Here is a 27,949-nt window from a genome sequence, read left to right as displayed (position 1 = left end):
TTACTATTCTGTCTGTTCATCGAAGAAGCGATGCCGGAAATTAAAGACTCAAGAATCGGAGTACGCAAAGTAAAATTCTGGGAGAAAATATATCATTGTTAAGATCTGCTGATGACATTGCTATTCTCATTGAAAATCTGAAAACTGGGCCCACATAAGTGGAGCTTATGTTCTTATTTTTATATATGCAACAGACAGGCTAAACATTCTCATGACGATGGTAGTAAGCCAGACACATTTCCTACTTTGTACGCGTTTCTTATGTGAAATTCGGTGGTAGCGGCTGTCGTAAGAACTTTGCTGGTGCCGTGGCCTCCAAAACATCTGCACTCTACTACAGATTATCAAAGGCGCTTCGTCACTGTGGCAGTGCTATACAGCGCCGTAGTGAAGTAGGGGGGAGGGGGGGGGGTCAGCCGCTGCAGAATGGTACATAAAGGCCAGTGATCTGCGGTAACTCAGTGCAGTAAGGATCCCTCACCAGAGCGGTTCGAGTTGGTAAGTCTGCTAACTACTAACTGTGTCTTTAATTGCTCTGTCGTCACGCTTTTACATTGTCATTTTTCCTATCTCCAAAGGGTCTTCTCCTCAAAGTAACGAAATGGACTCTTTAACATACTAAACATCGTATTGTTAAGTGTACCATAAGTAAATGTAACGAATAAATCGCATTTGCAAGACAACATAGTTTGTGTTTTTGTCTCTATATTTCAAACTTTTTAGCCCCTATACCGCTGAATGTTCAGAGTCAGTTTTCAACTTTTCTTTTCGTGTGTGTTAGCTGCTGTTCTGCACGACTTCTGATACAGTCACCCTGAAACCTATGATCAGTAGCATAGCCGTTTTAAGACGTATTCTCTCTTCTTTCACTATGGTATGAGCGTGATGTGACTGGCTTCAGTTATGACATATTATCCCTGTAGTGAAAGGACACGGCAAGCTTGCAAGCTACATTTCTGTACATTAAAACGGCCAACAGCTGCCTTAGGGCGCCATTTATTAAGACATACGTGGGTATTGCTGCAATTTCACTAATTTTTCCTAACATTTAAATACACCATATAAAACAAAATTAAAATAAAGAAACTTCAGGAAACCAAGTGACATAACTCGCTTTCGTCCATACATGATGACAAGTAGTAAAACATTCAGATTTAACGTCTGTATGTGAATTGCTACTACTGTGTGCTGTTATATCAGTCGCTCGATAAGACAGAAATTTTCAATGCTAGAAACCTCAAAATAATTATTGGTTCCTTTTACTGAACCGCAACACAGATGTAATAATTGCTGAAACGTTCAAGGAAAATTTTAGCCTCATTTCAAATAGGTTTGCAACTCACACACCTATAGTTCATTAGGACGTCAATCTACCTTCAATATGTTGGAAAAAATAAATGTCTTAATAAATGTCATAAGACATGTCTAAGCCAGGCTTAAAACATCGTCCGGTATTGCAGTAAATGTTTTCTCCTAAATTTCTTTTGAGAATTAGTTAAAACACCCAAATCCACAAAATAATAGCTATTTAAATATGCTGGTAAACCTTTACTTGACGCCTTCGTAAGAGACAATCTCCATCCTTTCCAAAGTAACTATGTAAGGAGATGTAACTTTAATTCAGGGAAATAGTTGAGGCTTTCGTTTCAATTAAAGTAATATTAGGCAGAACTGATCATCTGTAGTACAGGAAATAGGTCGGAACACTGTTGCAGCATTAACGAAAAATCACAAAATCCCCAGGCTTGATGATGTTTAACAGAAACTCAATGTTTTCAATGGTATCCACAACGAAATCGTTAAATAACATCTGCAAGAAAATCCAAAGAGATTCTGGCTGAATGTTAAATACACCATCGACAAGGCACCATCAGTACCTTCACAGCGTAATAGCAATGGTAAAGCAGAGTTATTAAGCAGTGTTTACGGAATTCATTCTTAAAATGAAGATGCAGTAAATATTCCTGAATTAGAATCATGAGTAACATACAAGTAGAACCCTCGGGGTAGTAAAACAATTTAAGTTACCATACAGAAAAGTCTCCTCACCAGATTTCATACCAATTAGATACTTTTTGGAGCACGCTGATGAAATAGCTCAATTGTTAACAATCATGTACAACCACTCGCTCGAGGAAACGTCCGTACTTAAAGAACTGAAACTTGCAAGGGTCACACCAATACACAAGACGAATTATAGACCCATTTCACTGACATAGATTTACACAAACATATTGCAAGACATACCGTGTTCTCAATTACGAAATACCTCGAATAAAACGATATGTAGGGTCATATGCAGCAAGGATGCAGGAAATATCATTATTGTTTTTATATACACTAAGTCGTGTGTGTTATAGACGAAGTATTTCCATAATCTTCGTAAACGATGTAGAAAAAAAGTGATTGTTTGCAGATGAGGTCGTCACTTTCCGTCTGGCTAAGTCATTAGAAGATCAAAACCAACTGCAAAATGATTGACACTAGATGTCTTTAAGATGTGAAAGTGGCAATTGACTCAACATATTAAAAAAAGTGTTTGGGCCACCCCATCAGTACTTATGGAATCAGTTAGATTTCCTTTACACGGTAACTCACACAAATTTAATGGCTGTAATTTCATTAAGTACCCATGGAATACAGTTGCGAACAACTTAAATTCGAACAAACACATAGGAAATGTGATGGGGAAAGCAAACCATAGGCTACGTTTGACGGACAAGACGCTTAGCAGACGCAACAACTATACTAGCTAGCTACACTATAGTTCTCCGTCCTCTTTTGGAGTATTGCTGCGTCCTTTAGGTTCTGTATCTGATAGGAATGACGGACGACTACGAAAAGTTTCAAGAAACGGTAGCTAGTCTCTGTTAGCACGAAATCGAGAAGACAGTGTCACAGATACGATATGCGATTTCGGGTAACAATCATGAAAACAAAAGCGTTCTTCTTTGCGGTGATATCTTTTCAAAACTTACCTTCACCGACTTTCTCTTTAGAACGAGAAAATATTTTGTTGACTTCCCCATAAATAGGGAGAAATGACCATATTAGTTAAATACGAGATCAGATATCGCACAATGCCTATTTTTCCAGCCGGCCGTACGAGAGCGAAATGCATGTGAAAAAAGCTAAAAATGTTCCTACTAACTCTCTTCCAATCACTTAAGTGTGAACTGCAGTGTAGTACTGTATATGTAGATGTAGATAATTACAATACGTTGATATACACTAAAATGGCGTGAGTAATTATAACACTATTCTATATTTTTCTCAGATTTACTACAGTTACTGTTTATTACTGATGTTATACGATTATCGCCAGGTGCTGAAGTAATAAAACATCAACGTCATGACGCTGGTAACGGGCAGTTGGCTATTGGACGCTGCGTTGCCGTTGCTGTTGGTACCCCTGCTTTACTGGTACGCGACGCGGAACTTCGACCACTGGAAGAAACTGGGAATCCCCTACATGAAGCCCATTCCCTACGTAGGCAATATGGGCAGCGTGGTAATCGGTCGGAAGCACATGGGGGAACCAGTCTTCGAATGCTACCGCAGGGCCGGAGACGCTCCGTTCATGGGCATGTTCGCCTTCGACAAGCCCATCCTCTTGGTGAAGGACCCCGCTCTCATAGGGCGCATCATGACCACTGACTTCTCCACGTTCTACGCCACAAATGCTAAAATCGACCCAGTGACTGACCCGGTCTTCGCCACCTCTCTTTTTTCCCAACATGGTGCAGGGTGAGTATGTCATGGAACAGGAAGGCAACCTGCTAATTGCAAAGATAAAAAATTTCAAATCACCGTACAGACTCTGTGTATTACTCCAGAGTAAAAGAAGAGCATTCCCCTTTAATTCACTCCTTCCTTTTTATTTTCTGTTTTCACCAGATAGGAACAACATCATTATTCCAATTCCTTCAAATTTGTTCTTTTAATACAATTGTTTCATTTTCCCATCGTGTCTTTTTTTTTCTTTCTCAGACAATCTTTCTCAACATATCTCTTCCTGCTACATCCTCTGAGTTTATATTGCGTGTTACTATACCTTTTCTAACTCGCTGGATCGAAATAATTTTTATTTTACCAAAGATACTAAATGGTCTGTTTGTGAGAGTTAATTATTCTTTCTACATAAATTCCCAAAAACTACCAAGTTTCTTTTCTATTTTGTTTCAATTAATTTTTTGTATATTTCTCCTTAAAATTCAGATCGCTTCTTTCTTGAGATTTTGCCGGCCGCGGTGGCCGAGCGGTTCTAGGCGCTTCAGTCCGGAACCGCGCGACTGCTACGGTCGCAGGTTCGAATCCTGCCTCGGGCATGGATGTGGGTGATGTCTTTAGGTTAGTTAGGTTTAAGTAGTTCTAAGTTCTAGGGGACTGATGACCTCAGTTGTTAGGTCCCATAATGTTCAGAGCCATTTTCTTGAGATTTTCTGTTATTTTTCGTACATCTAATGTATAACTCACCTACATAGAGGCGTCCCCGTTTCACTACCCTCCTGTACCTCATTATTATTACAATTTTCGATACAGTCCTTTTTACTGTAAAATTTTTTGTTCCACCCTTTCTATTAAGGTTTTTATTGCTCACAGAAAGGAAATATGTTTGCTAAAAGTCTTCAGCAGTTGTGCTGAATCTTGAGATATTGTTAATATAGGGTAACTGCAGGCATCTATAAATAACTGTACTGTCTGTACATTATTGTATCAATGGGTGAAGACATTTCTGGAAGCTTCCGTTTAATTCACAATTATGCAAAATTTTAATAACAAGTTTACTGTGGTGCCCAGTTTTCTCAGTAAGTATATAAATTTTGTTTTATTAATCCAAACACCCGTTTGTTAGTCCAATATGCAGGAAGAAAGCGATTAGGTTTTGATTTTAACTGTGAAACGCTAAGCCACCAAACGAGAGAAAGGGAGTGTTTTTGTTGTTTTGTTTCAGATGGAGGAAATTACGTACTTCACTAACCCCAGCATTCACTTCAGGCAAAATGAAGCTCATGTTTCACCTCTTGAACGAAACTGGACAGAAACTGACCAATCACCTTGAGTCCGCAGCCTCCAAAGGTTTGGTCTTTTTGTGTTCGGAAAGTCTAAGTAAGGTGGTTTTAAGAGATTCAGAAAAAACGTTTAATGCTAATGGTCACTTCACTCATCTAATGGAGTAGAAGTGTGCTTACCATTTTTCCATAATGTTTTTATGACGTCTTTATGATGTTTTAATGGTAAAAAGAAACGAACTTAAATATGTAAAATATGTGATGTATTTGTTATTTAGGCACTGAAGTGGAGCTGAAGGACGTCATGGCTCGTTATATGACGGACGCGGTTTGCTCCATTTTCATGGGTGTGGACGCTAACTCTCTCGAGAACCCAAAGTCACCGCTGCGAGAGCACGTGCGGGGAATCTTGAGAGAGACCGTCGTTGGAAGGATCGTCACCACGCTGGCGTTCTTTGCTCCACAGATCCTGTCCACACTCCGCATCCGACTCGGCAGCAAGAAAGTAGAGGACTTCTTTGTACAAAACACAGTTAAGGTACGCACTACTAACTCAGATTCATTTAAGTACCGACCAGACGAGGGGACAGGAACATTTATTTGTTCACTTGGTGCATTATGATATGATGCAAGCCCACAGCCCTTCTGCTCAATCGAACAAGCCAGTTTTTGAAACTTCCTGTCAGATTAAAACTGTGTGCCGGACCGAGACTCGAACTCGGAACCTTTTCCTTTCACGGGCCAGTGCTCTACCGACTGAGCTACCCAAGCACGACTCACGCCCCGTCCTCACAGCTTTACTACTACCAGTACCTCGCCTCCTACCTTCCAAACTTAACAGAAGCTCTCCTGCAGAACTTGCAGAACTATCACTCCTGAAAGAAAGGATATTGTGGAGACATGGCTTAGCCACAGTAGAGCACTTGCCCGCGAAAGGCAAAGGTCCCGAGTTCGAGTCTCGGTCCGGCACACGGTTTTAATCTGCCAGGAAGTTTCATATCAGCGCACACTCCGCTGCAGAGTGAAAATCTCATTCTGGAAACCAGTTTTTATTTGAAGCCATAGTTGTGCAAGGTATAGCGAACTGTTGCCAGCAGAGATTGAAAGAGGTTACCTACAGTGTTACGCCCTGCTCATATTTTTAGATAACGGTTAATACATGAGGGTAAAATTTTGATTTATATTACATTCAGTGAAAGACAAATCATACAATAAAAACCAAAAACAAGATGGAAGAAGGTACTGAAGGAGGTAAGGAGAAAATAGAATAAAACTTGCGTTACCTTTTTTCTATAAAAATCACAATAAGTGATTTACTGGAAGAAACTGGGAAGTGAAGACAAAGCTACATTTACGAGTACAAGGTATAACTTACTTTGATGATGGAAGCCGAGAAATGAGTTGGGCCTCAGATGTTGCCGCGTATGATATTTTACAGTCTACTGCCTGCTCAACGCATGGGGACTTGATTTCATCTATGAACACTTATTACCCTGAGAGGAACTAGTGCGCACTACGTAGTTCAGTTAATGGGAATCAATGACTCAGTGGTAAAGTTGTTATTTATTTATGTGTGCTGTATTTTAAGTAATATATGAGAGAGAAAAGTTATAAATGTAGGGTTTGGAGCACCAGTCTCTGGATTTTATGTAGCAAAGATAATGCTGAGTTGCAGCACTTGTAGGCAGTTGAATGTCAGTATTCGTTTCCGTAAGGATATTAAATTACGTGGTAAAATGCAGAAGCTAACATGGTATATATATATATGACAGTGGCGCTAGTATTATTTGAGAAACATCTGAAGTTAGTTCTTTGTCTCCTATGTCTTTTAGACTGTGACCGTGATTGATCTGTTGATTTGAAGGTACTATTCTGGAAACTACTGTTTCGCAAGATTTGTGATGTTTACACGTAATGACTAATGAAACATAAATGTTTCATACACCTATTTTAGGCGTTGTCTGACCCAGTGAGTGATACGAATGGTGAGTAGGAATCACCAGAAGGAGAGCAAAATGAAACTTACCTCCTACGTAAGATACATCAGTATGTTACTCAGTTGACTGGTGTGACTAAAACGAAAATCCTGAAGACAAACTTCTGTAGTGTTCATTCGTGAAGATCATTCGGAAATTATACAGCGTGTTATTATACAAAGACACTTACATCGAACACAAGTGATATGAAAGCAAACTACAATAAATTTCTCGCATACCCTCACATTGAAAGCATTGAAATAAATTTCATTACCGTAACTTGAAGTGAATTTTAAACAATTTCTGAAGGCACACTTGTTTTTCTTTCATGTGTTCACGAACTTGAACGTTTTACCAGACTTGTGGACATCAGCTAATTATGTGCATTCTGCAAGTTAAAAATTATAGACACGTTTAATTACAGTTATTGAAAAGTGGGTAATATTAGACTACACTCCGAGCGGGATTAACCGAGCGGTCTCAGGCGCTGCAGTCGAAGACTGTGCGGCTGGTCCCGGCGGAGGTTCGAGTCTTCCCTTGGGCATGGGTGTGTGTGGTTGTCCTTAAAATAACTTAGTTTAAGTAGTGTGTAAGCTTAGGGACTGATGACCTAAGCAGTTAAGTCCCATAAAATTTCATACACATTTGAACGTTAGACTACACGACTGTGATTTTCGTTAATTAGGTTAATGCTCTAGTCAAAAATAAAATATAAATTTCTTGTTGACTTATTCTCCTAAAACCCCGGCAAACAAGTTCTATTAACACCCACATTTTTTCCACAGCTAATAGAGCACCGGAAGGAAACTGGGATTGTTCGGAACGACGTAATTGACATGCTCACGAAAATCAAGGAAGAGCAGCCAGAGGGCGATAACGAGCAACTCAGTGAGTACAATATCTCATAAATTTAGACAATATTGTCCATGGAGCACAGCGATCTGGTGCCATGCTTTGGTTAAAACAACAGTCGAGATCGGGATAACGTTTGTTTATTATGGGCGGTTTCGGCTTGTGTTAAATCATCCTCAGATTTTTTAGGCCCCTATTACTGGTGCTCACGGTTCCTCCGTTTCTCACGTAATGCAACGATCGTCCACTGTCGTCGTCTGAAGATGACTTTAACATAAGCCCAAACCCGTCATAATAAACAAATGTTATTCCGATCTCGACTTTTGTTTTAACCAAAGTACAATATCTGTTTCCGCAAGGTTCAAGTTCGAATTTAGACAATTATGGTTACATCTATTTGCGTCTCAAATCGATAGCGTAACTTAAAAATATGAGTCTCAAAAGTAAAGACAACTGAGTGCAATCTTATAAAAACGTTGCGTAGAGCGCTAACATGCTTACGTGCTTACATTACGGTCGTCTTTAGATGTACTGCGATGTCTAACTATCCCATAAGAGGAATAAGATTGTCATTTTCAAACGAAAATAATAAGCTTAACTAAGAAATTTAGAGAGTCCAACATTTAAAGTAATTCTCCAGCCTGTGCGGCTAGTCCCGGCGGAGGTTCGAGTCCTCCCTCGGGCATGGGTGTGTGTGTTTGTCCTTAGGATAACTTAGGTCAAGTAGTGTGTAAGCTTAGGGACTGATGACCTTAGCAGTTAAGTCCCATATGATTTCACACACATTTGAACATTTGATTCACCAGCGTAAATTGGTCAGGGCCATTTCTTAGAATTCTGCAACATCACGTAAACATCATCATCAATGGCCTATACTTACTAACGAAAGATTCAAGTAGGCACTTTCTTTGGTCACTGTGAAGTCCGGTGAAGAGAGTCCAAATAAGCGCCCACCAGTAACGTAGACGCGTATCACCCGGAAATAGAGGTTCGTCGGAGGCACTTGTCTAGAAACTCGTTTCGCAAATAAGTTCTTGGGTCATGTGCCATCGTGGCACTTGCTGCCGTCCTTGACGACTTTAGTGCATCTGCTGCGATCTTCGCAGACAATATTGAATCCAATCATATCACTCTTGGAGCAATCTTTAAACACAGAGACGGTCATCCACGTGGTCTCTCGGTAAGAGCTGTCTAGAGTGCGTCAGGGAAACAGCGCGTGTTCAGTACGATGTAAGTGTCTTCGCCACCGCAGGCGACGTTGCTTGAGAGTTACGGTATTACTCGGCAGCTTCCCAGAATTCAGGACCATCTCATTTGTCACGTGATCCGGCCAACATAGAATGTTTGCAAGCACCGTATATGAAAGGAGTTTATGTTCTTGTTTAGCTTACGATGTCCAAGCCGCAGCAAAAACCACGAGTGTGCTAAGTATTTTTGTGGTTACAGTAAGATCTTTATCGTTCCATACAATTTTGAAGAGCTCGCCTGGCATTTGTCGGTTTCCCAGTTTTCGCGTTTGTTTCGTCGTCCAGAAAACTGATAAAGAGTGCCGAGGTAGCAGAATTTGTCGCCTGTAATTCGTAAGGAGCCATCTGCTCTTGTGGCACGCATATCCGTTTATCCTGGCGCCATAATCACGGTCTTATTCACATTCGGAGACGCTGAAAAGAGTTTGGATGCAGCGGTAGATTGATCCATGAGCCGTTGAAGGTCGTCCTAGGCATATGACAGCATTGCTGAATCTTCAGCGGGTAATAGGCTGCTTACAATGAGGCGTAGCGCCTCGGAGGCGGTTAAGTGGGAGATTTGTCTCCGAACTGGATAGTGACAGATGGTGACACGAGACTGGACGCGCACGTAGTTTATGTATCAGCCGATAGAGGACAGTATTGGATAGGGCAACTGCGATTTTAGTTTCGATTGTGCCCACTAGAGTGTACTAAAGTAATATAATATTTTTCATAAACTATTCTAATATTTTCATGAAGTGTTATTATGTCTTTTTGTGCATGTAAATTGTTATAAATGTGTGTTGGCAGTATGAATGATGCGTGAGTGTGGTTTAAGGTTAATATGAAGATAATTGTTTAACGAGTTGTGTAGTAGGATTTAGTGTGTGAACATTTCGAAGAAGTATGGATATGAACAAAGGGGATTTTTGTGGAATAGATTTGTAAAGTAAGCTTATGGTAAAGGGAAAGTTAATTCAGGTATAAATAACAATAGCAAATAACTTCATGCATAAAAAACTTCAGCATATTAGATAATTACGTCAGTAAAAGGTGCAGTCGTTAGGTTTACTATTTTGCCATTGGTTATTAATGAAAAGCGCGGACTGACGCGGGAGAATGTTGTTTTGCTATTGGCTGTTGAGTAAACTGACCAATGGTAAAGCAATATTTTTCGCACGCCTTTCTCTGCTGTTAGAGAAGACGTAGAGTATTCTAGAGAGGAGTCGAATCCTAGCCATGAAACAGATTGGACGTCTGCAGTACTAGTTCCGATGGAAATGATAAGTTGCCGGATCTAGCAGTGTTTCATACATCAAAAGTGTTGGAAAGTGACGGCATAATTATTCCTATGTGTGTGTAGAAATTTCGGAATTTTTAAGTGAATTTTGTGACGAGAAAAGACATAAATTCCGCGTGGCGGATGGAGCAGGTCGGTGGCTAAAAACTGTGACTGCATCTGGTACCGACAGACTTAATATTTGGCGAGCATTCTAAATAAAAAACAATCAGTATTTTTGTAGCTATTACGTTTTCGGGAAATGCAACACCATAATCTTGCTAAAGTGAGTGAAAGGGGTTATGAGTGACTGTGTTAAGACTAGCACGGGCTTGGCAGTGATACTCGTTCACCAAAGTTTCAGAATATATTAATTGAGGACAAAATTTCCAACCTTTCATTTGTGTGAAAACTTTCTCCCGAAACGTAGATTAGTGACTTCACTTGCAGCATGGATCACGTCGAAGTACAGTAGATTTTCTCGACTTTCCTACTGATGATATGCTGAGACAATGTTCACAGGTAGGTGCAGGTTCGCCATAAAAGGGACGGAAAGAACCGCGCCGCCGCAACAAGTCCTCATGATAGCTAATGGATCTGAGCAATGAGTTAACTTCGCCTACGCTGAATATTGATCCCAGACTGTGACGGCGTGTATTGTTGCAGAGCTGACGAACGAGTTCATCGCAGGCCAGCTAATGTCGTTCTTGGCTGCTGGCTTCGACAACTCCTCTTCGACGCTGGCCTTCGCCCTGTTCGAGCTGGCGTGGAACCAGAGTCTGCAGGAGGAGGTGCGCCAGCACGTGCGCCACGTGCTGACCAAACACGGCGGCCACATCATGTACGAGGCCGTCAACGAGATGACGGACCTCACCAACGTCGTCAGTGGTGAGTGCTACCTAGCAACAGGTACGATGGAAGTCATCTTATTGAAACGTTTCGATTACCTCAGCAGTATGCGGAAAAAACGTTTCACAACTTGAAGTTCAGTGTATGAGCATGCGTATTAGAGATAAGATATTCAAAATTTGTAGTGAGTGCTTGAGAAGAGGACCCCGTAAAAAATTATATTTCAATTCTTCTTGTTATAGAGATCATCATATTCTGACGCTAGTGTGTTGTGTGCAGTTACCGTCATTCACGCAAAACTGCTTCTCACAAAAATAATTCAGTGTCCTTACAGCAGTCAAAATATCTCAACAAGTAAACTTTCTGACGTCAATAACTTTGAAACACAATAAGTTTGCTGTGGGACAATAACCATACTTGGCTACGTTATTTTTGGGGTACCCACGCCAAAGTAGTTCAGTATCAAAAGCCACAGTGATTACATTATCCAGTTATTTGCAGCGTGCTGTTCCATTTCTCTGTGTTCCGTAACTCCATCAATAACGTCGGAAGACCATACGACACGACTGTAACATTACATAATTTATTACAGTTGTTTTTGCTAATATGGGTAACGGCCTTCCCGCAGTGGATACACCGGTTCCCGTCAGATCACCGAAGGTTAAGCGCTGTTGGGTGTGGCCGGCACTTGGATGGGTCACCATCCGGTCCGCCATGCGCTGTTGCCGTTTTTCAGGTTGCGCTCAGTTTCGTGATGCCAATTGAGGAGCTACTCGACCGAATAGTTAACGGCTCTGGTCACAGAGAACCGTCGTAACGACCGGGAGAGCAGTGTGCTGACCACACGCCCTTCCTATCCTCATCGTCATCTGAGGACGACACGGTGGTCAGATGGTCCCGATGGACCACTTGTGGCCTGAACGTGGTCTGCTTTTTTGTGCTGATATGCTCCATTACACAGAGTAATACTTCATGAGTTTGTAGCAGCGAATTGTGTTGTAAACACAAAAAAGACAGATTGGGAGTAACAGCCAACTAGTTGGAAAATCCGTGTTTAATGTTTATTCAACCTTTACGATGGTTTCCACAGTTACCAAACTGTCTGGTTCAGTACGTACTGCACCTATTAACAAATATTACAACACTGTGTGTGTGGAACAAGCATGGTATCATTATAAAAGCAGAATTACAGGAATTCTTGGCAAATTATTTTAGTGTCTTAATTAAAACAAATTATTTATATTTATTTTAATTAAAACACATTACTTAAATAGGGTGTTTTAATTGGTCATTAAGTGGATGAAACATGCGTGCACTACACGGGTTCAACGATTCCCACATCGGATGTTGTTGTTGTTGTGATCTTCAGTCCTGAGACTGGTTTGATGCAGCTCTCCATGCTACTCTATCCTGCGCAAGCTTCTTCATCTCCCAGTACCTACTGCAACCTACATCCTTCTGAATCTGCTTAGTGTATTCATCTCTTGGTCTCCCTCTACGACTTTTACCCTCCACGCTGCCCTCCAATGCTAAATTTGTGATCCCTTGATGCCTCAAAACATGTCCTACCAACCGATCCCTTCTTCTAGTCAAGTTGTGCCACAAACTTCTCTTCTCCCCAATCCTATTCAATACCTCCTCATTAGTTACGTGATCTACCCACCTTATCTTCAGCATTCTTCTGTAGCACCACATTTCGAAAGCTTCTATTCTCTTCTTGTCCAAACTGGTTATCGTCCATGTTTCGCTTCCAAACATGGCTACACTCCATACAAATACTTTCAGAAACGACTTCCTGACACTTAAATCTATACTCGATGTCAACAAATTTCTCTTCTTCAGAAACGATTTCCTTGCCATTGCCAGTCTACATTTTATATCCTCTCTACTTCGACCATCATCAGTTATTTCACTCCCTAAATAGCAAAACTCCTTTACGACTTTAAGTGTCTCATTTCCTAATCTAATCCCCTCAGCATCACTAGATTTAATTTGACTACATTCCATTATCCTCGTTTTGCTTTTGTTGATGTTCATCTTATATCCTCCTTTCAAGACACTGTCCATTCCGTTCAACTGCTCTTCCAAGTCCTTTGCTGTCTCTGACAGAATTACGATGTCATCGGCGAACCTCAAAGTTTTTACTTCTTCTCCATGAATTTTAATACCTACTCCGAATTTTTCTTTTGTTTCCTTTACTGCTTGCTCAATATACAGATTGAATAACATCGGGGAGAGGCTACGGCCCTGTCTCACTCCTTTCCCAACCACTGCTTCCCTTTCATGCCCCTCGACTCTTATAACTGCCATCTGGTTTCTGTACAAATTGTAAATAGCCTTTCGCTCCCTGTATTTCACCCCTGCCACATTTAGAATTTGAAAGAGAGTATTCCAGTTAACGTAGTCAAAAGCTTTCTCTAAGTCTACAAATGCTAGAAACGTAGGTATGCCTTTTCTAAATCTTTCTTCTAAGATAAGTCGTAAGGTTAGTATTGCCTCACGTGTTCCAACATTTCTACGGAATCCAAACTGATCTTCCCCGAGGTCCGCTTCTACCAGTTTTTCCATTCGTCTGTAAAGAATTCGCGTTAGTATTTTACAGCTGTGACTTATTAAACTGATAGTTCGGTAATTTTCACATCTGTCAACACCTGCTTTCTTTGGTATTGGAATTATTATATTCTTCTTGAAGTCTGTGGGTATTTGGCCTGTCTCATACATCTTGCTCACCAGATGGTAGAGTTTTGTCATGACTGGCTCTCCCAAGGCCATCAGTAGTTCTAATGGAATGTTGTCTGCTCCCGGGGCCTTGTTTCTACTAAGGTCTTTCAGTGCTCTGTCAAACTCTTCACGCAGTAACTTATCTCCCATTTCATCTTCATCTACATCCTCTTCCATTTCCATAATATTGTCCTCGACTACATCGCCCTTGTATAAACCCTCTATATACTCCTTCCACCTTTCTGCCTTCCCTTCTTTGCTTAGAACTGGGTTGCTATCTGAGCTCTTGATATTCATACAAGTGGTTCTCTTCTCTCCAAAGGTCTCTTTAATTTTCCTGTAGGCAGTATCTATCTTACCCCTAGTGAGACAAGCCTCAACATCCTTACATTTGTCCTCTAGCCATTCATGCTTAGCCATTTTGCACTTCCTGTCGATCTCATTTTTGAGACGTTTGTATTCCTTTTTGCCTGCTTCATTTACTGAATTTTTTTTATTTTCTTCTTTCATCAATTAAATTCAGTATTTCTTCTGTTACCCAAGGATTTCTATTAGCCCTCATCTTTTTACCTACTTGAACCTCTGCTGCCTTCACTACTTCATCCCTCAGAGCTACCCATTCTTCTTCTACTGAATTTCTTTCCCTCATTCCTGTCAATTGTTCCCTTATCCTCTCCCTGAAACTCTCTACAACCTCTGGTTCTTTCAGTTTATCCAGGTCCCATCTCCTTAAATTCCCACCTTTTTGCAGTTTCTTCAGTTTCAATCTGCAGTTCATAACCAATAGATTGTGGTCAGAATCCACATCTGCCCTGGAAATGTCTTACAATTTAAAACCTGGTTCCTAAATCTCTGTCTTACCATTATATAATCTATCTGATACCTTTTAGTATCTCCAGGATTCTTCCAGGTATACAACCTTCTTTCATGATTCGTGAACCAAGTGTTAGCTATGATTCAGTTATGCTCTGTGCAAAATTCTACAAGGCGGCTTCCTCTTTCATTTCTTCCCCCCAATCCATATTCACCTACTATGTTTCCTTCTCTCCCTTTTCCTACTGACGAATTCCAGTCACCCATGACTATTAAATTTTCGTCTCCTTTCACTACCTGAACAATTTCTTTTATCTCGTCATACATTTCATCAATTTCTTCATCATCTGCAGACCTAGTTGGCATATAAACTTGTACTACTGTAGTAGGCATGGGCTTTGTGTCTATCTTGGCCACAATAATGCGTTCACTATGCTGTTTGTAGTAGCTAACCCGCACTCCTATTTTTTTATTCATTATTAAACCTACTCCTGCATTACCCCTATTTGATTTTGTATTTATAACCCTGTAATCACCTGACCAAAAGTCTTGTTCCTCCTGCCACCGAACTTCACTAATTCCCACTATATCTAACTTTAACCTATCCATTTCCCTTTTTAAATTTTCTAACCTACCTGCCCGATTAAGGGATCTGACATTCCACGCTCCGATCCGTAGAATGCCAGTTTTCTTTCTCCTGATAACGACGTCCTCTTGAGTAGTCCTCGCCCGGAGATCCGAATGGGGGACTATTTTACCTCCGGAATATTTTACCCAAGAGGACGCCATCATCATTTAATCATACAGTAAAGCTGCATGTCCTCGGGAAAAATTACGGCTGTAGTTTCCCCTTGCTTTCACCCGTTCGCAGTACCAGCACAGCAAGGCCGTTTTGGTTAATGTTACAAGGCCAGATCAGTCAATCATCCAGACTGTTGCCCTTGCAACTACTGAAAAGGCTGCTGCCCCTCTTCAGGAACCACATGTTTGTGTGGCCTCTCAACAGATACCCCTCCGTTGTGGTTGCACCTACGGTACGGCCATCTGTATCGCTGAGGCACGCAATCCTCGCCACCAACGGCAAGGTCCATGGTTCATGGGGGGGGGGGGGGGGAGGGGGGGGGGGGCATCGGATGTAGACAATACTATAGGGATGTATATTAAAACTTTTTTTTTTTTACGTTGGGTCTATTGTCCTTCTGTAAGAGAAATAGCGATTGCGCTGACTAAATCATAAACTGTATCAACTGTATCGAGGCGCCGTGCATGCATTCGTGTCCGAATGAGATTTGCAACGTAATTCAGAATAACACAGGCACTCCAACATAATATTAATTCACGTACAACGGCGAGCGTCTTGATGTAAAATGTCTCCCCTATAGGGGAATAAACATATTGGATGTACGAGTAGAGGTTGTAGGCACGTAGTTGATGACATGCGGAAATTTGTGTCTGGCAGTGTGTCGTACCCAGATAGCCGAATGGTAAAACGACCGCTCGAGATAAGCGGAAAATTAGGATTCGGTACACAGTCCGGCACAAATCTGCTTTGTCGTCATTCTATTATACAGCAGATGGTTGTCCGTATCCGCAGCTGCACTACGTTTCTTATATTCATTAGTAGTTGAAAAGAGGTGGAGGGGAGGGGCTTAAAAAAATTTGTCATACGACTTTAATGGCAGACTTTTTTAACTTCCCCCCGTCTAGTTCTTTTCAACTTGTAGTGAATATAAGAAACGTTTTCGCAGCTGCGATTATGGAGAGCCATCAGCTGTATAATAGAATGCCATTAACGCCATATGGCTTGTCTTACAAAAGAGGTCGCAGGTTCAAGTAAATAGAGAAAACTCACTACAATACATGCAAAAAAAAAAGAAAAGAAACGCACGAGAAGCACGTGTGCTTCAATATGCAACTGCAAGAAGCATGAGCGTAAAAGGAAAACCGGTTGAAAGAAAAACTATCATTGAAGAAGAGGTGCAGTACTTCATGTGTTAACTTGACCCTGGCATGAAGGAACGCCGCAAAAGGACACAATGTGACGTAGAAAGTGCAAATATTACAAGAAAAGTGGAACTTGGGGAACGAGAGGGAGGCGGAAGGAGAGAGGTGCAAATGGTGTAGATTGTCACTTGTTATTACGCACCTTGTTTGTGAAGCAGACGTCAGCCCCCTCAATAATAACATGACCTATTTTTTGTTTTCAGAGACGCAGCGGAAGTACCCCACAGCGAATTTCCTGAACCGCGAGGCGTCTCGCGACTACAGGATAGAAGGGACGGACATAGTGCTGCCCAAGGGCACCGCAGTCTTCGTGTCGGTGGCCGGTCTGCACTCCGACCCCAAGTACTGGCGGGAGCCGCTCAGGTTCTGGCCGGACCCCTTCAGGGAGGAGAACTCCAGGGACCGACCGAGCCACACGTTCATGCCGTTCGGCGAGGGCCCCAGGACGTGCATAGGTGAGTCCCCAGACACTCAGTTTCCGCTTCCAACCGCGTCTTTGTACAGCAAACCGAACTTTAGTATAGAATATACAACGCAATTCCACATGACAGTTACACCGGTTACTTATGACCCCACCGTAAACTTTTGGAGTTTGCGGAACAGTAGGTTGCAGAATGATTTGTTTTTTAAGCAAAGAGTCTTTCTGTGACACATTTTACGTGGCAGTCGTATGAAAACCATGTACGTTTGTTGGTGGATGTCAACAACAATACTCAGCCTTCGCATTATTACAGGCATGTCACCATAAATTTACAATAGGTCTTAGGTCTTAGCAGTAGTAGCTGCTTAAATGTTTCTAGTGTTGTTCAGTGTGGGAAATGGATAAATAATACCGATAGTCAGCTCAGAACTGCTGTTACCTTCTATTACACACACAACAGCGGAAAGGCACTTGGTGCAGGGAGTAACAACTGACCCTTAACATAGACAAATGTAATGTATTGCGAATACATAGAAAGAAGGATCCTTTATTGTATGATTATATGATAGCAGAACAAACACTGGTAGCAGTTACGTCTGCAAAATATCAGGGAGTATGCGTGCAGAACGATTTGAAGTGGAATTATATAAAATTAATTGCTGGTAAGGCGGGTGCAAGGTTGAGATTCATTGGGAGAGTCCTTAGAAAATCAACAAAGGAGGTGGCATACAAAGCACTCGTTCGACCTATACTTGAGTATTGCTCATCAGTGTGGGATCCGTACCAGGTCGGGTTGACAGAAGAGGTAGAGAGGATCCAAAAAAGAGCGGCGCGTTTCGTCACAGGGTTATTTGGTAAGCGTGATAGCGTTACGAAGATGTTTAGCAAACTCAAGTGGCAGACTCTGCAAGAGAGGCGCTCTGCATCGCGGTGCAGCTTGCTGTCCAGGTTTCGTGAGGGTGCGTTTCTGGATGAGGTACCGAACATATTGCTTCCCCCTACTTATACCTCCCGAGGAGATCACGAATGTAAAATTAAAGAGATTCGAGCGCGCACGGAGGCTTTCCGGCAGTCGTTCTTCCTGCGAACCACACGCGACTGGAACAGGAAAGGGAGGTAATGACAGTGGCACGTAAAGTGCCCTCCTCCACACACCGTTGGGTTGCTTGCGGAGTATAAATGTAGATGTAGATGTAGAACATTCTTGACACGTGCTAGGAGAAACCAATCGAGAGTCATAAATCATTGAAAATCTCTGGACTTAGGTTCAGTTCGACCTTACCTACGTTCTCCGAGGTCGGTTAGGGAGCGGTATATCTCGAGTAACGCCACATAGGGCTGAAACTCGCTTGCACTTGTAGCAGACGTTTATAGATCCGGCAGAAAAGCAGATTTACGTAAGCTGAAACAGGTGCAGGTCTTGTAAGATGATTACCATCGACTTGGGCATAAATATGCACTGCTAAGCTCTATTTCTGAAGACGAAGAACAATCTCACGTAAATTGGAACAGACATAGATGATGCTATTGCGATTGTTACAACCGGTGACCTGGGTAGTATAGACAATCACTAATGGTCAAATATACTGAAGGATTAGAAGCCAAACGGGCTATCGAGCATTGCGTATCAGTCTCCCCTTATAAATGAAGGGTTGAAAAGAATACACTTTGTGATCAAAATATTCCGTTCACTGCCGTGTAGTAAGGACCTGACAAACAGATATCATGGGAGGTGGGCCCGCCACTATTAAAGTAGGTGGGGTGTTTCCTATTTCCATTACAGAAACACTAACAGCAGACTGCTCCGGTTAAGAGGGTTCAGTGGCACCTAATGTGAAGTAGTCAGCGAATGTCACCTGAGTAATAAATCCACCAGAGGCATTTCAGCACTTCCAAAGGTGCCCAGGTCGACTCCTGGTAGCGTAATTGTGAAGTCGAAACGCGAAAGAACAATGATTGCTAAACCAGGACCAGACCGACCGGAAGCACAGACGGAGAGGAACCGTCGAGCAATGCAGAGCTTGCTTGTAAAAATCGCATGAAATCAGTGGAGGGACTACACTGAGTTGACGTAAGTCATGGAATATGCACATATTCAGTGTTAGGCAATGCAATATACCGAGATCCACAGTGTCAAGAGTGTGCCGAGAATACCACATGTCAAGTATTACCTCTCACCCCGGACAACGCAGCAGACGACGGCCTTCACTTAACGACTGAGCGCAGCGTCGTATTCGTAGAGTTGTCAGTGCTAACAGACAAGCAACATTGCGTGGGATCAACGCAGAAACCAGTGTGTGACGAACGACGGATGTATCCGTTAGGACATTGGGGCAAAAGTTGGCGTTAATGGGCTACGGCACCAGACGAACTACCCGAGTACCATCGGTAACAGCACAACGTCGCCTGCAGCGGCTTCCCTTGGCTCGTGATAATATCGGTAGGATCTTAGATGACTGGAAAACCGTGGCCTGCTCAGATGAGTTCTGATTTCAGTTAACAAGAGCTGATGGCAGAGATCGAGTGTCGCGCAGACACCACTAAGCCGTGGGACAAGTTGCAAGTAAGCACTGTGAAAGCTGAGTCTATATGGAACGTAGTGGGTCCTCCACTATGTTCGGCTATTTAGAGAACATTTGCAGCCATTCGTGGACTTCGTATTCCCAAACCGCTATGGAATTTTTATGGACGACAATGCACCATGTTACCAGCCCACAGTTGTTCGTGATTCTTTTGAAGAACATCCTGGACAGTACAAGTGAACGATTCAGCCAACCAGATAACCCAACATGATTTTCATCGAACATTTATGGGTTCAGTTCGTGAACAAAACTCTGCACCGTAACGCTTTCGCATTTACGAACGGCTGTACAGGGTGCATGGCTCAGTTTTTCTAGAGGGGTTTCCAACGACTTGTTGAGTCCATGCCACGACGGGTGCTGCACTACGCCAGGTAAAGGAGGTCCGACCTGATTTTAGGAGGTATCCAATGACTTTTGTCACCGCAGTGTGTAAGTTCCCAAGTGCCACCAGCCGTCCATCTAACGTAATGGGAATAGTGGATAAAAAATAAAGTGGTTCAATGGGCAAACAGCTCATAAAGTATCAGTTTCAACATTCAGTGACAAGCGTGGCTTGGGGTGATACTGTTAGTTACGTACGCCCATCCCCCAGGGCAAGGTCATATCACATCGGATGGGAAAAATCGGTTTTTAATTGTCGTGAGGCTGAAAACCGCATAAAAAGCACCAGTCACATCGGGTTCTAATTGTTCTGAGAACAAAAACAGCTCAAAAAGCATCAGTTAAAATCAAAATAGCATTATTAATTTACGTGAGAGTGGCGAAAAACATGTTTAATGTGCTGTCCACCGTTTTACGCAACAAGTTGAAATCGAGTAACAGCATGTTCCACAACTGATCGACGTGTTTCCAGGTTCACGTTCGGAGTGTGTTCCGCAATACGTGCCTTCGATGCAGCTAACTTTGCAGTCGGAACACTGAACACAACATATTTCAGATATCCTCACAACCAGAAGTCACACGGATTAAGATCATGTGATCGGGACGGCCTGGCTGTAGGGAAATGGCGCCTGATCATTCTAGCATTTCCGAAAAGGCACTGCAGCAGCTGCTTAACAGGATTTTCAATCTGCGCAGGTGCGCCATCTTGCATAAAAATGATCCCATCCTCACATCCACGCTTTTGGAGAGCTGGAATGACGTGGTTACGCAAATGACGCTCATAGCGCTTACCAGTGACGGTACAGGTAACAGGACCGGAAACACCTGTCTCTTCGAAAAAAATATGGCCCGATGATAAATGATACCGTAAACCAGCACCACACACCTTTTCAAAATGAAGTGATACTGGTTGATTAGTGTGTATATTTTCCGTTGCCCGTATTCGACAATTACGTGTATTGACATATCCTGTCAGATGGAAGTGGGCTTCATCTGTCCACAAAATCTTCCACGGCCAATCACTGTCCACTTCAATTCGAACAAGATATTCTAAAGCGAAGGTCTCTCTTGGTGGCAGGTCAACAGGAAGCAACTGGTGCACGTGAGTAATTTTGAATAGATAGGTAATGAGGATGTTTCATAGGATTTTACGCGCCGTGATCACGGGTACGTCCAATGTTCGTGGAATTCTCCGTGCACTTCACGTTCGCACACTACCATTCGCCTCCTCTTGCATTGCTGTGGCCACTGCTTCCACTTACGTCGAATCAATTCATTTCCCCCCTCTAACACGTAGCACACCAAAATAACCCGCCTTTTCGAATTTCCGAATCACTTTGTCCAGACTCACGGCAGTCATCGGACCAATGCCATTTTCCAAACACTTCAGTGTCCAGAACTTCTGCAGAGCGCGATCTTTCATTGAGACAGTCATGGCGAACGTCGCAGACACGAAAGTAGGAAAAGCCTTGCACCGGGCGTGTTTATATCAACTTCCATAGGTCGTGCGCATGACAGGTGTTTTAATTTACGCATACTGACACATATAGCGCCATCTATTGATCAGTTTTCACACTATTGTTTTTTTATCCTGTCATATGGTTTCCCCCTTCTCCGATAATATTATGTTGCAATTTGACTTCATTATGACCAATGGTGTTGTTTCCACAGTGTTTTTAAAGTTTAATGACAGTCACCCTGTACAGTATTTTCCGGCTCTTCCCTGAAAGTGGTCTCTTCCAATATGTGTAGTAAAGCTGAGAATCCCAGTCTGGCAACCGCTTTTCCTACTATTTGTATTATATGGTCATTCCACTTAGATATTATGCGGTAGATACTGTTCCCAACAGTTTCCCACCCACAGTGTAGTTGTGTAGTTGCACTGTATTACCTATGCATGCGCAATAAGTAACTTTTATTTAGGTTAGTGCTCAGCTTCCAGAGCCTGCACCATTCATCGGTTCTCTGCAGGTCATTCTGCAAATCGGTATTGTCTTCTTGCATTCCCACTTCCTTACAGACAACCGTATCCGACACTTTCTACGAGATCATTTACGTACACTCTAAACGGTCCTTTCATACTTCCTTGGGGCACTCCATAAATTAGCCTACCTTTACATACGGCGGTTTTGTTCTGCTAAGAGTGACGTGTTGAGTTCTATCTGCAAAGGTGTCTTGAATACAATGGCAAATCTGATTCTTCTAATTACAGTCATTAAGTCATATATCGTTAAAAAAAATTTAGTTTCCTAAGATGCAAATGACCTACTTCCCAGCAACATCAAACGTTCTGTGAAATGAGGAGACTGTGCCAGTTTAAACACTGTTTACGCACAAAGATGGCTCTGGTTCAAATGGCTCTGAGCACTATGGGACTTAACTTCTGAGGTCATCAGTCCCCTAGAACTTAGAACTACTTAAACCTAACTAACCTAAGGACATCACACACATCCATGCCCGAGGCAGGATTCGAACCTGCAACCGTAGCAGTCGCGCGGTTCCGGACTGAGCGCCTTAACCGCGAGACCACCGCGGCCGGCTACGCACAAAGAACAGAGCTATTAAAAAAAAATACTTGTTTCGAAGTGAGGAGCAACGAAGAATCAAAACTTGTTAGTGTAACTGACCAAAAAAGTCAACAGGTATTTCAAGAGAAAGCCAAACGACCGCTTCAGGCGCCAGGTGAGAGACCTGGCTCTTATCAACGGGAGGTGTAGACAAATAAGGAATAGAAGAGTGATCAGTCACTCGAGCCGGAAGTAGTCGATGTGAAACCTGACACTAGAAAGTAATTTCCATCAACGGAATATGGTTGGTATGGGAACAGAATAAGAAGATCTACACCTCCAGTCGTCTGAGTCCTATTACTCCACTTCTTTTCTTCACAATGAATTGCACTCCAGTTTAATACATCGCTGTAGCTGTCCGTCTGTTTGTCTAGGACGCTGTACCTGATGACCAGTTCTTTTCTAAGTCCAGTGCTTATCTATTTTAGTGAGTTATATGAACATCGGTTATACACTACAGATGTGTTATTCAATAAGTTCATATCTAGTCAGTAATGAAATTCCGATTATAAGCACTAGTTACACATTATAATGGTACGCAGCGTTAGTATCTAAGGTCTTTTCACAGTGAACTGTTCGTGATACATAATGTGCTCCCATTACTATCAATAACCCCGTTGTTTTGTTCTTTTCAGGCATGAGATTCGCGTACATGCAAGTGAAAGCGGCTCTCGTGCACATTCTCAACAACTTCGAAGTGCACCCAGCGCCATCGACCCCTACCACTTTGAGTTACCATCCGTCCAGGCTTGTCGGAACTCCAGCTGTAAATCTGTCCCTACTCTTCAAGAAAACTAGCTGTTCATGATGGTCAGCAGTTCACAGGAGTGTAGCTGCTACATCCTTTACCGGAAACCTCAGTAATTTCCTGGGCGTGGCAAAGTGATTGCCGTATTCCTTTCTTTAGCCAAACAGTATCATTGAGTCTGATTGTGTTTGCAATATTGATTTGTTTGCATAATACGGATCCTTTTCCAGATCCAAGAATTCTATTGTATTGTTTTCAGTTACGTGTACTTTTTTGATGTTCTGTAATAAAAACATCTGATAAATTCCTTACCCCTCGTGAGTTTAACGCATTATTTCCATCCTCTCTACCTTAGATGCCTTGTTGAATTTCGTATTTCATACAGTTTGCTCGTCGTTGCTTCAATTATTTAGAAACGTAGTGCAACAGAAGTGAAGCAATGGAAAGAGTTAATTACAGACACACTTCACACTAAAGTCAGTTTCTGACCTATTATGTGAAAAACTTTCTCTGAAAAAGTACTTGTAGTCTTCAAAATAATTAGAATATCACTTAGCACAAAACAGAAATTTGTATCGATTGAGCATTCAGATGCGAAAGTAGATTTTTCAACCTCAAACGACAGCCTCTAAAGTTATCTGACTTTGTGATACTTTCCTGCGAAAGGTAACTGTTCATTGTTTCGAGTAGCAATAGAGGCAGTAAGAAAACAATTGTTCTTATTAACAAGTAAATGTATGACAATAGGATAAACAAGTGCTTCATTCAAGGGAAATACTTCAACAGGCAAGATCGCTAGCTACTATTTTATTTTGATGACCGCCTTCGGCTAGTCAAAATTTAAATATAATTAACAACCATGCTTGTTGCACCATTTTACTTCTTTGTCCCTCATACTGTATATTATCTCCATACTTCAATCTTGTCAAGTATAAAAGTTATATTAGTGTTTCACTTTCAGTGCAAAATCAAAATAAACACACTTATATTGAAGTCACGTGACACATTTCAGCTTGATGTGAGCCACGTGTAAAATATACTATCTTCTCTTCGTAGGTATTCCTACTGTATTGGCTATAAGCAGGTTCCCACACGCTGAGGTTATAGTGAAATTGTAGCCTATAAGAAACAACCGCTGTTATACAATACACGCTAGCAGCTTTGCCGCAATGGTGACTCTGGTTCCCATCCCATCACCGAAGTTAAACGATGTTGGGCTTAACGGTCTCCAGGATGGGTGAAAGTCGGAGTCGGCTAGGTGCTGTTGGCAAGGGGAGTGCACTCACACCTTTTGTTGCCTACTGAGTAGCTAGATGACTGAGAAGTAGTGGCTCCGGTAGCGAAAACTGACAATGACCGGTAGGGCAGTGTGCTGACCACACGCCCCTCCATATCCACATCCCGTGATGCCTACTGGCTAGGGATATCACGGTGATCGCTACGTAGCGTTGGGTCCTCCTAAGCAAATTGCGACGGGTTTCAGTTTTCAGTTTTAGTTTTAGAATACTCCTTCGCTACTTGGAGGAACATAGATTATATACATGTATAAATACACAGTGTTAATAACTCTGTCTCGAAAACTCGCATAAAATCAAAAAGAGATCCTCGTCGTGTGCAAAGTACACCAGGAGACACAGTCAGTACCTTCACCGTGCAATAACAATAGTGGTGTCACGGATGACAGTACCACTACCGCAAAGATACTAAATACACGTAAGATGCAGAAGTAAATATTCCTCGAATCTAGAACAACTAGTAAAATAAGTACCTTGCAAGTAGATATTGTCTGTGTAGCGAAGCAGCTTAAATCACACCATAATGGCAAGGCCTCTGCTACAGAGCGTATCCAAGTCAGACTCTTTACATAGTATCTGTACCCAATAGATCCATACTTAGCAATCATATACAAACGATCGCTCATACAAAGATCGCTACATAAAGAATGGAAAGTAGCAAAAGCCACACCAATAACTAAGAAAGGATATAGGAATAATCCGCTGAATTACATACCCATATCGCTAAGTCGATTGGCGGTAGGATATTGGAACAAACACTGTGTTTGAACATTATGAGTTGTCTCGAAGAAAGCGATTGACTGACGAATACCCCACACATTCAGAAAATATCGTTGTAGTAGAACGGAACTAGCTCTTTATTTTCATGCATTAATGCATGCATTAATGGGCGCTATCGACAGTGGATTCAAATTAATTCCGCACTTTTAGTTTTCCAAGAGGCCTTTGACACCATTCTTCACAAGGGACTTCTAATTCAAATTATGTGCCTCTGCAGTACCGTCTCTGTTGTACGAGTGGATTTCAAAGGTTACAGTATGTAGTAATCGATGAAAAGTGATCGAGTAAAACAGAAGTGATATCTGGCATTCACGAAGTAAGTGTTATGGGCCATCAGCTGTTCCTGGTCTACATAAACTATTTAGGACACAATCTAAGCCTATTAGATTGTAATCAGATATCAGATGGTCGAAGTAAGTTGCAAAATGATTTAGAGGAGACAGCACACACTAGGTGTGAAAAGTGGTTTTTTTATTGTCATTTCACTCCCCAAAATGGGGTGGGCTGGCAGCAGCACAGTACGCCCCTATGCAGCAAAAAAAAAAAAAAAAAAAAAGTTAAATTAGGAAAGAACACATAACATAGAATGGTATAAATTGATGAATAAACTAGAACAAAAATAAATGAACAGAAATGGTAGATTTAAAGACAACATAGATGAGAGCCCCACACACATGCAGAGAATAAACACTGTGAGTCGACACGAAAACAAAGATGTACCACAGTGGAAACACAGATGAGTGACACTGATGACACTGTTGGTTCAAAAATGGTTCAAATGGCTGTGAGCACTATGGGACTTAACATCTCAGGTCATCAGTCCCCTAGAACTTAGAACTACTTAAACCTAACTAACCTAAGGACATCACATACATCCATGCCCGAGGCAGGATTCGAACCTGCGACCGTAGCAGCCCTGCGGTTCCGGACTGATGCGCCTAGAACCGCACGGCCACCGCAGCCGGCCGACACTGTTGGTGCTGGTGGAACGCAGCACTGCACAGGGCACTGGCGAAACACTGACAAAACAACGAAAACGTTAAAAAATCACTGCACCGAAGGGGACCTACCATGGGTGAAGGGAGGAGGGGGCTGGAGAAAAGGGAGGGGGGAGAGACGGTAGGGGAAACCAGGAGGATGGTATGAGGGGGCAGTGTAGGGGAGAAGGAAAAGAGCGGGAAAGGAGCCGGAAGCCGGGGGGGGGGGGGGGGGTAGGGGATGAAAAGGAGAAAGAAGGTGGTCAACAAAGGCAAAGGAGGAAGAAGGGAAGGGGCAGAGGGAGGGAGAGAGGGAGCCCTGAGTTGGGGGGGGGGCGTGGAGAAGAAGGAGGGATTAGATCTGGTAGGAGGGGTAGATGGAAGGCATGAGGACATCATCTGTGGTACAGGCGTGGAGCGGGCTAGGGTGGGAGAGGATGGGGGAAACCAAAGGATGGAGGGGATCTAGTTTGCAGGAGATGTAGAGGATAAAAAATGGTTCAAATTGCTCTGAGCACTATGGAACTTACCTTCTGAGACGGTTTGGAGTAGCATTTTGTTTGCTACAGTTCACTAGCACCGCTGTTTAATTGCGAAGTTACATGACGAGCACGCAGCGAATGCAACAAGTGGCGATGACATCAAGTGAAAACAAACGTGTTACCGGGACAGAACGACCGATAGAGGTTTGGCCACATCATAAGTTACTGTATCTATTCATCCCTGTTATGCTATTGTTGCGATGTGTTCTGATCGTTAAGTACGGCTGCTCAAAGTGCAGTGGTTTAAATGGTGGGGGCCACCCGTCTCTGCTGATCAGGTGTGTACACCTCTGACTCAGACCGCCTCCGAATCTAGTTCCCAAATTTCCACTCAGAATGTTAACGCTCGAATCTCTGCACTTCGATGTTCAAGCCTGAATATGTGTACTGAACATCTTGAAATTTACTTGCCACCCATCGGTGTCATTCTTTCGCGTACCTAAACTTTCCAGCCAGTCACCAGCATGAATAAAACAATACATTTTCTGATGTAGGTTGTATTGTGCTTTACTTAAATCTTGCTACTAGCTAATTTCAGCCTCGACTGCCTAAAATAAACCAACGTGGAAGAGCGTTACGTGACTTCATAGATCGTCATGTGTAAATGAAGCTTTCCATAACTCCCAATAAAGTAACAAGAGTATGGTGCAATTATATTGCTTTCACTTGCCATGTCATGTATTACGAGGCGTGTTTTTTAAGCGCTGCGGTCGGGGTTCTGTGCATGCGCGCTGGGTACCTACATCTGTTGTCTACACACTGAAGCCATTACAGTCTGATTCTTCCTTGTTTACGTTGTGTACTGAGTGTTTAAGGTGCCTCCGATAATCGTGAGTCCCGCCGACTGTGAAGTACGGGCTGTTATAAGATTTCTTAGTGCTAAATGCCTAAAAGCGATCGATATTCATCGTTAGATCTGTG

At 42.3% G+C, this 27,949-nt stretch overlaps 1 protein-coding gene across 1 annotated transcript; it reads left to right on the top strand.

Annotated features, from left to right (window-relative positions):
* The first annotated feature begins 469 nt into the window (after positions 1-469).
* On the top strand, positions 470-23,692 carry LOC124711935 (cytochrome P450 6j1-like). Its single transcript, XM_047242194.1, has 8 exons — positions 470-498; positions 3,326-3,747; positions 4,955-5,079; positions 5,291-5,550; positions 7,774-7,876; positions 11,015-11,236; positions 16,939-17,190; positions 23,322-23,692. The coding sequence occupies exons 2-8, from the start codon at positions 3,353-3,355 to the stop codon at positions 23,492-23,494; spliced, it is 1,530 nt and encodes a 509-aa protein (XP_047098150.1). The 5' UTR covers positions 470-498; positions 3,326-3,352; the 3' UTR covers positions 23,495-23,692.
* Positions 23,693-27,949: the final 4,257 nt, after the last annotated feature.

The sequence above is a fragment of the Schistocerca piceifrons genome, chromosome 8, assembly GCF_021461385.2.
Source record: "Schistocerca piceifrons isolate TAMUIC-IGC-003096 chromosome 8, iqSchPice1.1, whole genome shotgun sequence".
NCBI classification, from domain to species: Eukaryota; Metazoa; Arthropoda; class Insecta; order Orthoptera; family Acrididae; genus Schistocerca; species Schistocerca piceifrons.
The sequence above is the reverse complement of the archived record's forward strand: the minus strand, read 5'-3'. Positions and strand labels throughout refer to the sequence as shown.

Coding starts and splice junctions, on each gene's coding strand:
- LOC124711935 (XM_047242194.1), top strand. CDS start 3,353: ATGACGCTGGTAACGGGCAGTTGGCTATTGGACGCTGCGTTGCCGTTG. Junction 11,237..16,938: donor CCTCACCAACGTCGTCAGTG/GTGAGTGCTACC, acceptor TTTTGTTTTCAG/AGACGCAGCGGAAGTACCCC. Junction 17,191..23,321: donor GGGCCCCAGGACGTGCATAG/GTGAGTCCCCAG, acceptor TGTTCTTTTCAG/GCATGAGATTCGCGTACATG.